Source organism: Diabrotica undecimpunctata, chromosome 4, assembly GCF_040954645.1.
Source record: "Diabrotica undecimpunctata isolate CICGRU chromosome 4, icDiaUnde3, whole genome shotgun sequence".
Classification (NCBI taxonomy): Eukaryota; Metazoa; Arthropoda; class Insecta; order Coleoptera; family Chrysomelidae; genus Diabrotica; species Diabrotica undecimpunctata.
Genome location: NC_092806.1, coordinates 52,523,060 through 52,536,339, shown reverse-complemented (window position 1 = coordinate 52,536,339; position 13,280 = coordinate 52,523,060). Strand labels below are relative to the sequence as shown.

At 33.2% G+C, this 13,280-nt stretch overlaps 1 protein-coding gene across 1 annotated transcript in view; it reads left to right on the top strand.

The window, feature by feature from the left end:
- Positions 1 to 13,280, top strand: part of LOC140439513 (uncharacterized) — a 268,238-nt gene that overhangs the window by 130,463 nt on the left and 124,495 nt on the right. Inside the window, exon 5 of the mRNA XM_072529480.1 lies at positions 6,093 to 6,182. Coding sequence (XP_072385581.1) covers positions 6,093 to 6,182 — 90 coding nt within the window. The remainder of the gene's footprint in view (positions 1 to 6,092; positions 6,183 to 13,280) is intronic.

The following is a 13,280-nucleotide window of genomic DNA, read 5'->3' as shown; positions in this document are numbered from 1 at the left end:
CTTAAACTTAACTAATTTCTATTTGAGTGATTTTGTTGAGGATAGGACGATGATAGAAGAAATATGAAATGAAAGGAAGTGTTTCTGCTGTAATGTGTCTTGAACGCCAAGAACGCTCGAGAAAGACAGAGACACAAGCACGGAAGCACGCACCGATTCAACGCGCCTAATTCTCTAGTGCTGCGCGCGCAGCGGACCGATCATGTTTGAGTGGGAGAGAGACGCAAGGCATTCGCCGGTCCGGCGGGCCTCTCTCTCGTTCGGTGACTCACTGTAACAGACGTGAGCGGGCGTTACACTTTTTCATGAATGACTCCGAGCCACAACCTAATTTAAGACGTTGTCACGTCAAAAAGAATAAAGAGCAGGGGTGACAAAATACCTCACTATATAACTCCTCTCTTAATTTTTACTTCTGGGGAACCTTCGATCTAAATTCTGGCGTTTTTGTTCCAGTACAAATTTTTTAGTACTTTAATTTCCTTCCCATCTAAACTGATATCTTGTAATTGTTCTACAGTAAGTTGTGTTGCTCTAGCAAATCATTTTCGACGAAATTGAAATATATCTTTCTCTTAGTCGTAGCATTTTTTAGGTAGAACTAGTAAACTGATCAGGGCTTTTTTCGTTCCCATGCCAGCTCTGAATCCAAACTGATTGTCTACAATGATTGTTTCGCACTTTTTTTTTTATAGATTTAGTTATGTACTACTTTTAATAGGACTTTTACTGCGTGCCATACTCAGACGGATCTCGTTGCAGTGGTGTGGGTTTGGCTTTTTTGGTAGTAGGATTGTCATTAAGTCAGTCATGTCATAACCAGTCTTGGGTTTTTTTTTTCTTGTATCATAAATGCGATTGAATAAAAGGACAAACATATCGATGTTTTCTTCGCTAATTAATTTTAAAATTTAAAGATATAATCTATTATTAACCCAACTTTTGTTATTCTTATATGTCTTATGTTATGACTTTTTCTGTTTCTTCGTTGATTGGAACTTTCACTGTTTCATGGAGGTCGTTAATTTTCTGTCCTTATTCCACTTGATGCCAACTGTTTTCTTTTTGTTCCTTCTGTAATAGGAATATCAAATCCTCTTGTCATCTTGCAAGTTTCTATTGCTACTATAATATTTTTGTTTATATAGTGTTCTTCAATATCTTGCAATTTTTTTCGAATTTCTTCCCTCAGCTTGATATTTCGTTTTGCATTATCACTTGGATCTTAAAACGTTACTTTTCTCCAAACCATTATTTTTCTCTTTATCTTCTCATTTATCCAAGATGCTTCTGGGTTATTTATTTTAGGTTTACCTCAATTATTCTTCAATCCATTTGTGTATTATTTGGGTTCTGTCTATGAAGTAGTTTTGTTGACATATTTGCCTGAAACTCTTCCGTAATGCATGTATTCTTTAGTTTACCAACAGTATACTTGATTTTAAATTGTTTATTAACAATATGTGCTTAGAACTAGCGTTCAACCCCGATAGCTTCTGAAATGTGTTATTTTGCTTGAGTTCTTGCTTTCTACCAAGACGTATTCGATTTGATTTCGTGTTCTTTCGACCAATCCTCTTATTTCTCTATGAATTATTTTATGATCAAAGCACATACTCAATATTCTTCTTTTTATAATGCCGTGCACTTAGTACGTTGGCGAATTATTTTAAGACCTATCGTCCATCCTTCGCGACATGCCGGAGCTCGCCAGTTCTTTATGTTCCGTACCCACGACATTTATTTGCGACCTATCAATTTGTTGTCTCAATCTTTCCTTGGATAATTAGTTGAGAGATTGCATATCTTTTTCCTCTCAAGATATGGCCCAGGTATTCAGTTTTTCGTTTATCAAGTTGAGCAATTCTCTTTTAGTATTTGCCCTTCTTAAGACTTCCTCGTTTCCCAATCCTTCCGTCCATGACATGCGGAACATTTTTCGTAATATACATATTTCAGAAGCCTCCAACTTATTAATGAATGATATTTTTAACCTACACGTCTTTATACTGTATAGCAATATGTACCATACATAGCATTTAACCATTCTGTAGAGGAGATTAAAAGAAAGATGGCGGATACATAATAATGGTTTAAATTTAACTTGTCTTGCTTGTTAGGGACGTCATTTTATTTCTTCTTAATGGTCCATGATGGTCATTCACTATCATTCTTAAGTATTTGAATGTACTCACTTGCTCGATTGGATCATTATCTATTTGCAGTTGTGTTCTTAAAAGAGCGTTTTTGTTTACTGACGCATTTAGTTTTTCCTGCATTTATATTCGTGATTCCCTAATCGATTCCTCGATTTTGTTATTCCTTTTTCCTGTCGTACTCCTTTTAAATTTCTCGGTTGACTTGTTCAGACTCACTCGTGCTTTTTGGTTCAAACAGAGATTCTGGATAATTCTTATATCTTTCTCTTCAACGTTAGCGTTGTGTAGCATGTTTATCATTGCGTCGAGTATCAAACGCTTTTTCATAATCGACGAATGTGATGAATATGTATATCCTTTGATTGATCCATGCAGGTTTGTATAAACGTATTTAAGTAGAAAGCTGCTTCACACGTGTACCCACACTTTCTGAACATTCTTGTGCGAAGGAATACTTTAAGCAGATGGCTCATTAAGCTTATCTGTCGGTGGTCTTTGCATTTTGCAGCTCTTTGTGAATTAAGCTGGTATTATATATGGCACTGAAAATTGCGCATGGTTATGATGTTATTATTTTGTACAAAACCTATCAATATCTTTACATTTTCATTGGTTCAAAATCAACTGTGGTTCCCTTTAACCTTGATCATCTATGTATCATTATTACTTTCTGCTTTTTTCTTGCATTGCCAACACATCCAACTTGCACTACTTCATCACTTTCTCTATTCGTTTCAAGGCACCTCTTTCAAATTATCGTTCGCCTTCTATTCTCATGACGCATTTTTTTATTTTCTTTGTTTGATCTTCGGTTTTTTATTCAGGTGCTTGCCCCTAGTCAAAGTTCCATCATTATATTATTATTCTTTCTTTAAGCGAAAGAAAATATCAAGGAATCCAAAATTATTATTACTCGCGATATCAGCGAGATCAGTAATATGCCCGAGCAAAAACTGTGTTGATTGTATGAAGTAGTAGAATAACTATATAATTTTTTACATTGCATATTACCCTATTTTTTATAGTGTTGTGACGAAAAAGCTGACAAATATAGATAATAAAAAGCTTCTCGTTCATAATACTTAACGAAGACCACGTTGCTCAGTTTGGGAGCTTCATTGGGGGTGGGTAAGGATATAGATGGTAGAAAAGTGTAGATCAAAGATAGATAAGTACACGATAGAAATTAATTAGATAACAAAATATAACAGTTTGACAAAGAAAGACAAGAAACACGGAATACAGCTAAACTGCAAAACAAAATGGGCGCCAATGAGATTTAACCTGAAACTCATGAAGGAACTCAAAATTAAATAAACTAAACAAACATTTCTCTTAAAGACATTAGAAAAACATACGCCAGAAAACATATCAGCAAATTATCAACAAAAATTATGTAAATCGACAGATTTACCCATAAACTGTAAAAAAAAGGTTGCATATTCAATAACATAAAAATAGATTTATATCGTCTCTAAACAAAAATAAAATAATAAACCTCGGAAAATTGTTTATTAATACTCAAAAATTTTATTAGCATATTAATAAAAAAAAGATGAAGACACATATTGTCACCAATAATCTTGGTCTTGTCACCAGATTTCAGTGTTTAGATCATTTAAATAAACTCAATACGCACTCAATACTCAATAATTAAAACTTTAACATTTCAACATATAAAATAAATAAATGAATATTTCACTGCAACCTGAACGAATTCCATTGGTCATTGTCTCGTTTTACTTAAATTAATGTTAATAAATTGTATGTTACATCTAGTAACATACTCAAAAAAACTAAAACTATTAAAAAAGAAACGTTGCTTATTGTCAATAAAAATAGAAAGTTTATTCATAAAAGTAGTGTCTCTAACAGCAAAAAAAAAACATTATCAGTATGAAATAGTGCACTTACGTAACAGTTTGTTGACCTTTGAAGACAGGGCCATATGAATGGAGAAAAACAGATGTCGAATTCCAAAGTGGCAGGTAGTGGATTACTAGTAATTACTAGCCAAAGCATTGAAATATGACATGGACGTTTACAATCTCTTTGTAGATTTTAAACAAGCCTATGATTCAATAGATAGAACAATTACACCTAATATATTGGAAGAATTTGGCATATCATCAAAATTAATACGACTAGTGCAAATGACAATGACAGAAACAGAAGCACAGGTATGTATTCAGGGACAGATCACTGATGCGTTTACGATAACGCAAGGACTGAAACAAGGCGACGGACTGGCCCCAACGCTCTTTAATCTTGTTCTTCAATATGTAATTAGACGGCTGACGGTGAGCGGAAATAACATACTTACAAACAAATCTATCCAATTAGCAGCATACGTAGATTATATAAACATAATGAGCAGAACAGTGAATGCAGCGGAAGAAACCTACGTTGAGTTGAAACAGAGTGCAGAAGCAGTAGGGCTAGCAATAAATACAAATAAAATAAAACTACTCATACAAACCAGATCAAATATACCGGCGCAACAACACTTTATTGACGATATAGAACATGTGAATAGATTCACATACCTAGGAATGGATCTGGTCGCAAGCAATGAAGAAGAACCGGAAATAACTAGAAGGCTTATGCTAGCAAATAAAGACTATTTCGCGATGGGCCACATATTCAAATCGCGAGACGTACACCGGAAAACAAAACTCCGGGTTTATAAAACAATAATCAGGCCCATAGTAAGTTATGGTTGTGAAACATGGGTGGTGACACAGAAATCTGCCAATGCATTAGATGTGTTTGAAAGAAAAATATTACGTAGGATACTGGGCCCAATAAGTGAAAACAACAACTGGCGAATTAGGTATAATAGAGAAATATACGAGCAATATAGCGAACCAACTCTAGCACAATACACTAAACTGCAGAGATTACGGTGGGCAGGGCACGTGGTCCGCATGCATGAGAATATAATCCCCAGAAAATTACTAAATGTAAGAATGCAGGGAAAAAGACCTGTTGGAAGACCTAAAAAGAGATGGGAAGACGAAGTCGATGAGGATGCCAGGAACTGCCTGGGAACGCGTTCATGGAAAAGAACAGCGGTAAATCGAAATGATTGGAGAAGCCTGTTGAAGGAGGCCAAGGCCCGATTTGGGCTGTAGTGCCATTGGATGGATGGATGGAGGTAGTGGATTACATCATACCCCGTCAGCAGAAATCAAATTGTATAAAATAAGTCTGTGAATACATAGCGGCAAAAAATTAATTGCCAGTCGGACTCACAAAATTGTGAGATTTTCGATCATAACTACAAATACACATCTGAATGCATATAGATATTCAAATAACAACTGGCAACTGAGAACTTAATTTGGATTTTGGTTTTTTTATTAGTTTACCCTGAGCTAATTAATTTTTGTGAAGCGGAAGTGTAGTTTGGTTCGAAATATTTGTTCATTTGAGAAAATAATAACGCTTTAACCAAAAACCAATAAATTTTTGAGAGGGATTATGTGGGATTAATACTTAAATGAAGTGGTTTAAAATAAAACGTATATTCTAACCCCAAACATAATTTATTACAAGAAAGACTTAAGTACAAACACTTATACATATTGGAAGCAATAAAAATTAATAATCTTAGACATAGTACTGAAAATACAGGCCCTTTAAGAGTTTTAAATTCCAAAAATTCAACATGCTACAGTGTTACTTTATTACAATTCAATAGTTGTACTTTTGTACTTTTCTCCCCATAGTTGTATAAGTTTTGTTTGATCCGATACAAAAGTTTTGTAGAGACTTTCATTGTCATTACATCTAATACACCATTCGATCTCTACCTAGAGATCGATACTAGTAACATCTTTCTTCTACCCAGACAACAAAATTGAATTCTGTCAAATTTCTTTAAGCCCATTATTACTTACGAACTTTCTTAATTTAGTGGTTCTCTTTCAGAGTCTAAAAAAAGAAGTTGATTGGGGAGGAGGAGAAGATAAAAAGCCTCCCATTGAAAGTCCGTCAGAATTTTCACGGATCCAAGATTCGGTAAGTCTATATTTTATCTTTAAATCTATACTTTATCATTAAAAATATTTAAATAAACTAGAATATCTTTTTACAATCTTCTCTGGAGTATTTTATTTACAACTGATCGTTTCGTGGAATCTATTTTAAATTTAGTACCTATACCCATCGGTTGCACACAATTCCATCGAAATGATAAATTAATGTGAAAACATTGCAATACCAATATACCAAGTGTAATCTACATATATCTGAAGTATCGAGAGTGAATTTGAAACGCATATTTATTTTAGCCCCGTTTATGTCCATTATTATGTCCATGTTTATGTCCATGTTCATTAGTCTAATCCAAGCAATATACAATATTTAGTAATTTTTTATAATGTTGCGTTATAAAAAAAGTTGTAATGTTATAAACGTTACAACTTCTTTTATTGCAACCAATATTTTTTTATATCTATATTTTCCCAAAATACCATTTGGTTTCTAGATTGTTCATCTTTACTATTAAATTGTTCTACTTTTGCATATTTGGCGACCAAAGTGGGTGCCATTTATAATTTATATATTGTACCAGAAGTATATACAGGGTGTCCAGAAACGCTCCTGACAAACGAAGATAGGAGATTCCTCAGATAATTTTAAGACAATTTAACCCAATTCACGTAATCCGAAAATCGTTCCTAAGGGAGCTAGAGCTTTTTGAAGATGGCGTAATTAGTTTTTTAATACCATTAGTCTCTTACCATTAGTCTCTTAGGATAAATTTGTCCTTTTGCTTAGAGAACGCCAAATTCTTGCAAAAATTTTAAAGTTATTTCTAAATTCGTTGCAAGCATCTTGTATCCTTAGCCAGAGTTGTGTACGATTTTGTATCGGAACGGAATAAACTCATGCTTTTATGTATCCCCAAATATAATAATCGCAATGATTAAATTCAGGCTACCTTGCTGGCCCAGCAACCGTACCGCCTCTTCCAATCCAGTGGTCTTCTTAGTTATTATCAACAAAGTCCCGTACATTCCTGCTAAATTGGGCCGGACAGATCTTTAAAGGCACATTATATTACGAATCGGTTAAACCATTTTGCAGGAAATGTAAATATTCAGCACCATTTAAACGAGCAGGAAATTCCAGAGGCCCAAGTAGATAATCGTTTCTACTCCAATCCAGAAGTTTATGCTAAACCTATGCTGATGCTTAAATTTTTGAACAACGTGGGTATTGTCACCAACGTACGAATAATATTGTGCATTATGCACATTAAAAATCCAATTTTTTGTGAATGTAGTTTTGTAGCAAAACAACATGTATCTGAAAAAATCTTTATTTTGATTTTTCTAATTTATTAACCATCTAGGAAATTTTTGACGAGCAGGAAAATCTCCTTGTAGCAGTGCTTGTACCTTTGTAAAATGAAAAGAGCATTAATTTTCATTGTGTAAGATATTTCCTCCGGAAGATTTTGTAATTGTGGGATACGTAACAGATAGTCTTCGAACACTAATTTCTGTATTTTACTATCATGTTCATGTACTGCTGTTACATCATCATGTCGCCCTTTTTCATTATTTTTTGGGACCACTGTAAATGATGTTCCGTATTAGTAAAAATCATTATTGTTTAATTGAAATTGTTATAGTTGAATCCCACAAAGTAAAAAACTAAAAGATAAACTTCGAGAACTGAATACAATCTGACAATGAAAAACGTAGGTTCTGTTGACAGGTTCACGGCCAACTATATTGCAAAAAATAATAATCCAACTTTCAAAATCTATTTTTCTGGACAACGGTATATCCTATCGACTTAGAGTAAGAGTACCTTTTAGTACTAGAATACCTAAACATTTCATAATCTAGTATCACAAATGCTAAAAAGGTAAAGAAAAAAAAGTTATGCGTTAAAATAACCGTTGACCTACCCAAAACGGACGCCTATGATCGGTACTAGAAATTCGCAATTGATGAAATCGATTCAACTTTGGAGGATAAAAAATCGCACTAAAAAATGTAGTTTTAGTTTTTCTAAATACGAGTAGAAGCGTTTTGAAGGTATTTAAAAAAACTAATTATAATGCGCCATCTCCAAAGAGCTCTAGCTCCCTTAGGAAGCATTTTCGGACTAGGTGAATTGTGTTAAATTGTCTTAAGATTATCTGAGGAATCTCTAGTCTTCATTTGCCAGGAGAGTTTCTGGACACCCTGTATTTACGTTAACAAGTATAAATTTTAAACAACGTATACCTGATCACCAGGAAATAGTGCTTAACCTAATTTTAATATAATACCAAACATTTTATTATAGGGAATCTTTAATTCAAACATAATTATAAACTTTTGCATTAAAAAAAAACTGTAAAGATAAAGGCTGTAGCGCGATAAGATGGTAAAATCTGCACTCGGCGGTATTTTTATTTGGGGTTGGGCACTTGAAAGTACATATTTGGAAACTTGTACAGCCAAATTTTTAGCTCCCGAGGTGGCTCCTGTGGTCGCCTATCGCAAAAATGTGTTTAAAAAAAATCCTGAGCGATTCTTTGCTTTAAAAAATCTTAAAAAAATTCACAAACATACATGTTAATGCCCAAAAACCCCCTTGATTATTTTCAGATTTTTTGGATCAAAATTGAACCCAAGAAAAATATTCGAATTTTTCAAAAAAAATTTAGCTATATAGGTAATTTTTGGCAAACTAAATAATTATTTTTGGTAAATTTTTTTCCTTTCTTTTCAGTGGATTAGATTTTTTATTTTCTCTCCGGAAACTGCTCAAAATACGAATTTTTTGGTGTTTTTTTCCCATGGTTTTAGCACATAAACCCAACTGTATGTCAATAAATAACGATTTTATATTATATATTTTTTATTTAATAGCGCGATTCGGTTTGCCATTATCAGACCAAAATATGCTCAAAAATACGACAAATCTTATCTTTTTTATATTGCTTCCCATATTTTAAGCACATAACCTCATTTAAATGTAACAAATAACGTTTATGTTTTCATGCCCAAAAGAACTCTGATTTTTTTTAGATTTTTGGATCGAAATTGAGCCCAGGAAAAATATTTGAATTTTTCATCTGAATATCAAAAAAGAGAGTTTGTTGTATTTTGAGCATGTTCTGGTTTTAAAATGACAAACCTAATCCCGCTATTAGAAATAAGGAAAAAATAACAGTACATAATTGTTATTTATTTACATGCATGTTACGGAGAGAAAATAATAAATCTACCCTCGTCATTTTTAGAAGTTTGCCAAAAATTACTTACATAATATAAAAATTCTTTGAAAAATTGAAATATTTTTCTGAGCTCAATTTTGATCCAAAAAATCTGAAAAAATCAGTGTTTTGGCATGAAAATATTTAAATGATAATTACCACTCAAATAAAGATGGGACAGAAACAAAAATCGTTATTATCGCTTAAAACATGGGAAAAAATATTTAAAAAAAGGTTTTTTTCGAATTTTGAGGATTTTTCGGAGCGAAAATGAGAATCTATCCACGCCATTCAAAAGACCGAAAAAAAAACACGAAAAATAATGATTTAGAAGTTTGCCAACCATTACCTACATAACCTAAATTTTTTTTGAAAAATTCAATTATTTTTACATAGCCCAATTTTGATCCAAAAAATCTGAAAAAAAATTAGGTTTTTGGGTATTAAAATGTACGTTCGTGAATTTTTTTCAGATTTTTAAAGCGAGGGCTCTCAGGAAACGTTTTTTCAAAAAAACACATTTTTTGCGATAGGGGACTCCAGGGGCCATCTAGGGAGCTAAAAATTTGACTAAAGGGGTTTTTAAATATCTACTTTCAAGTGCCCAAGCCCAAATAAAAATCTAGCTGAGTGCAGATTTTACCATCTTTCTTACTATAGCCTTTTGTTGAAACTTTCCAAATCATCAGATGCTGAATCTGAATGACCAATTGGACTGGTACAATCAATGGTTATAAAATGTCTATACCAAAGCAGCCTTAATTTTATTAAAATTATCCTTTTGAGTAAGCGGGACATGGTAACAAATAAATTAAGTGGAAATTAAGATCTCTATTAAGAATATGATAACTGATACGATAAGTAACAAAGTTTAGAGGTGGGTGACTTTTGTCGAAAAAGGTCGATTTCATACCCACAAGCTGAAACTTGTTTCAATCAATAGATTATGATGCCAATATGCTATGTTTAAAAATTTACCGAAAGTTTTCCACCGGGAACCTATGTATTTATTTATGATAATTATTAAACATATTATAAAAAAAAAATGTTTTTTTTTTGCTTCGGAACCACTTTTTGATAATTTGGTTTATTTTAAGACGAAAGTTATTGCGATATTTTCTTCTGTAATTTGTTTAAAAATTGTTATAAACAAATAAGTTCCCGTGGTATACGTTGTGTAAACTTTTTACTGTAATCTAGCATCATATTATCTCGATTAAAACAGAATTCAATTTGTGGGTACGAAATAATCAAGGTGCTTCGAACGTTAAACACAATTCACACGTTCGTCATACTCCCTAAACGCAACGGTAGATCAATTTGTTTATGAATTTTTTAAACTGAATTTTGCAAAATAAAATTAAAATATAATTGCACTTTTTGAAACTGCATAAGTGACTTAAAGCTTTCATATCAAATTTTTTATGCTTTTAAATTCGATGTCCATTCTATTAAAAAATGGTTTCCAAAAACTAAATTGGCATTTTCTCAGCGTTTTTATTTGTTTATTTGCATTTTACGAAAAAATACGAAGAATAACTTTCATCTTAAAATAACCCGTTATCAAAAAAAAAGTGGTTCCAAAGCGGAAAAAGCGAATTTTATAAATTGTTTAAAAATTAAGGTACCCGTTAAACTTTTAAAGATAGCCTATTGGCATCTTGATTAAAACAAGTTTCAGTTTGTGGGTATGAAATCGGTCTTTTTCGACAAAATGCACCCGCCTTAGTTGTCACGATCTGCTGATGATCAATAAACTACAAAATATATGCAAAAATATTACTGAATCTTGAATAAAAAATCGAGTCGAAAGCTTTGAACTTTGAAGATCATGTCTATTGGAAATTATATTGCAAACAATATAGGACAACATAACCAAACATGTACTTAAATCAATAGAGTAATATTGCATCCAACTAAATGGTGTGTTTGTAGAAACACCAAATGTTAACTTTATAGGAGTAAATTTGAATTAAATATGTGGTCCGAGATCTAGGAATTATGATCATCACAAAGAATTTCGAGTATGTAATAGTAAAGTTATATTACATTAACATATACGTGGTTCTTCGGTAGATATTTTCGTACCAGTATCAAAAAAGATTAAATCTATGCAAATAGATATTGAAATTTAACACCCTAAATTAAAATTAAAAAAAGGTTTAATCTAAAATAAAGTTGATTAAATGACTGACTGTTTTTCACTAAAAACAAATCTTGAGATTATCAATATTTCTCAATACAATTTTACTACATGAACTGTACGAGTAATTATATAATTTCTTTTTCAGTAAATTTAGCTTTAAATCATACAAGCGTTATTGTATAAGCTGTAGTGCTTAAATCTAATGCCGTGTGCCGTCAAGAAGTTGACAATCATTTTGGCTATAAATATCTGAAGACGCTTCTAACTCCACACTTTTAAATACCTACAAAAATTGGAGCCTTACGAAGCAACATAAATTAGAAAACTAAATTATTCTTTGGTGGCACACTTTTTGCTTCCCACAGCCAAACAAAAAATGAACGTCAACTTCTTGTGGCGGCCCACACGAAATCTTCAGCAATCTCTAGAGGCTCCTCCAAGAAGTTGATTGTTCTTTTGTTTGGTTGCAGGAGCAAGAAACCGGCGAGGGATCTCCAAGAATGTACCCTTGCATGTACTGCGGTAACTCATTCCCGCACCAAAGCAAGCTCACAAGGCATATCCTAAGTCATAGTCTGGAAACGCTCAAGTATAGGGAGCAAAGGCACCACGTGAATCCGTTGGCGATTCCAGAGCCTCTCGGATTTATGGACTTCAGTGGAAGGTTATCAGCAAACCCTCACGAACCGCCCGACCCAACGGACCAACCGCCTACTCCCATGGATTTGGATATAAAGGAAGCAGCAGTTGCTGCTTTGGGAAGTGGAGCTGGCGGAGTGGTACTCTGCAAATTTTGCGGGAAATCTTTTCCTGACGTTAGTTCTCTAATTACTCACCTACCTGTTCATACAGGCGATCGACCGTTTAAGTGCGAGTTTTGTGGTAAAGCATTCAAGCTGAGACACCACATGAAAGATCACTGTCGCGTTCATACCGGCGAACGCCCATTTAGGTGTGCTTTATGTGGTAAGACGTTTTCTCGGTCGACCATTTTGAAAGCGCATGAAAAGACACACTATCCGAAGTACGTACGTAAGTTCCTGTCTCCTAATCAGCTGGATACCGAAGAGGAGAGTCCACATTAGATTCAGTGTCGTAATATTTTGTATTGTATAAATATCACCACATCCACGTAGGTTTCATGATTTGGAGTGGACCTTCCTGCAGTAGTTGTAGTTACCCTTTGTATATTCTTGGTGAAGGTGGCGAAAAAATAATTTTTGATAGGTATTTTACTTAAAAGCAATTTAACATAACTGAATAGAATTTAATTACATATTAGAATTTAAAAATGTAAAAATTATGGTAATTTTTCATATTTTATATATTTAAATTCTTTTATATTTTAATAAAAATGGTAAAAACATCTCATTTGCATTATAATATAGAATGCAAATGCAAATTCTCTCACAATATTGCTTTAACTTAAATATATGCAATGTTACTTTATAATAAAACGGATGTCTAAATTTTCATTAGTGTAAAAGATAACCGGTTTTCCCACAAATAAAAAACTATTGATAATGTTGAATATTAAATATAAATATCTTCTTCTTCAACTGCCTTGTCCGCTGCGAACGTTGGCTGTTAATATGGCAATTCTGATCTTGCTTACGGCACTTCTGAATAGTTCGACCGATGTGTGTCCGACCCACCTCCGCAAATTTTGGAGCCACGACAGTACTTCACCTGCTTGGTCCCCGCCTGCTATCTATTTCTCCCTGTATAATGAATTGAAGTAGATGGTACT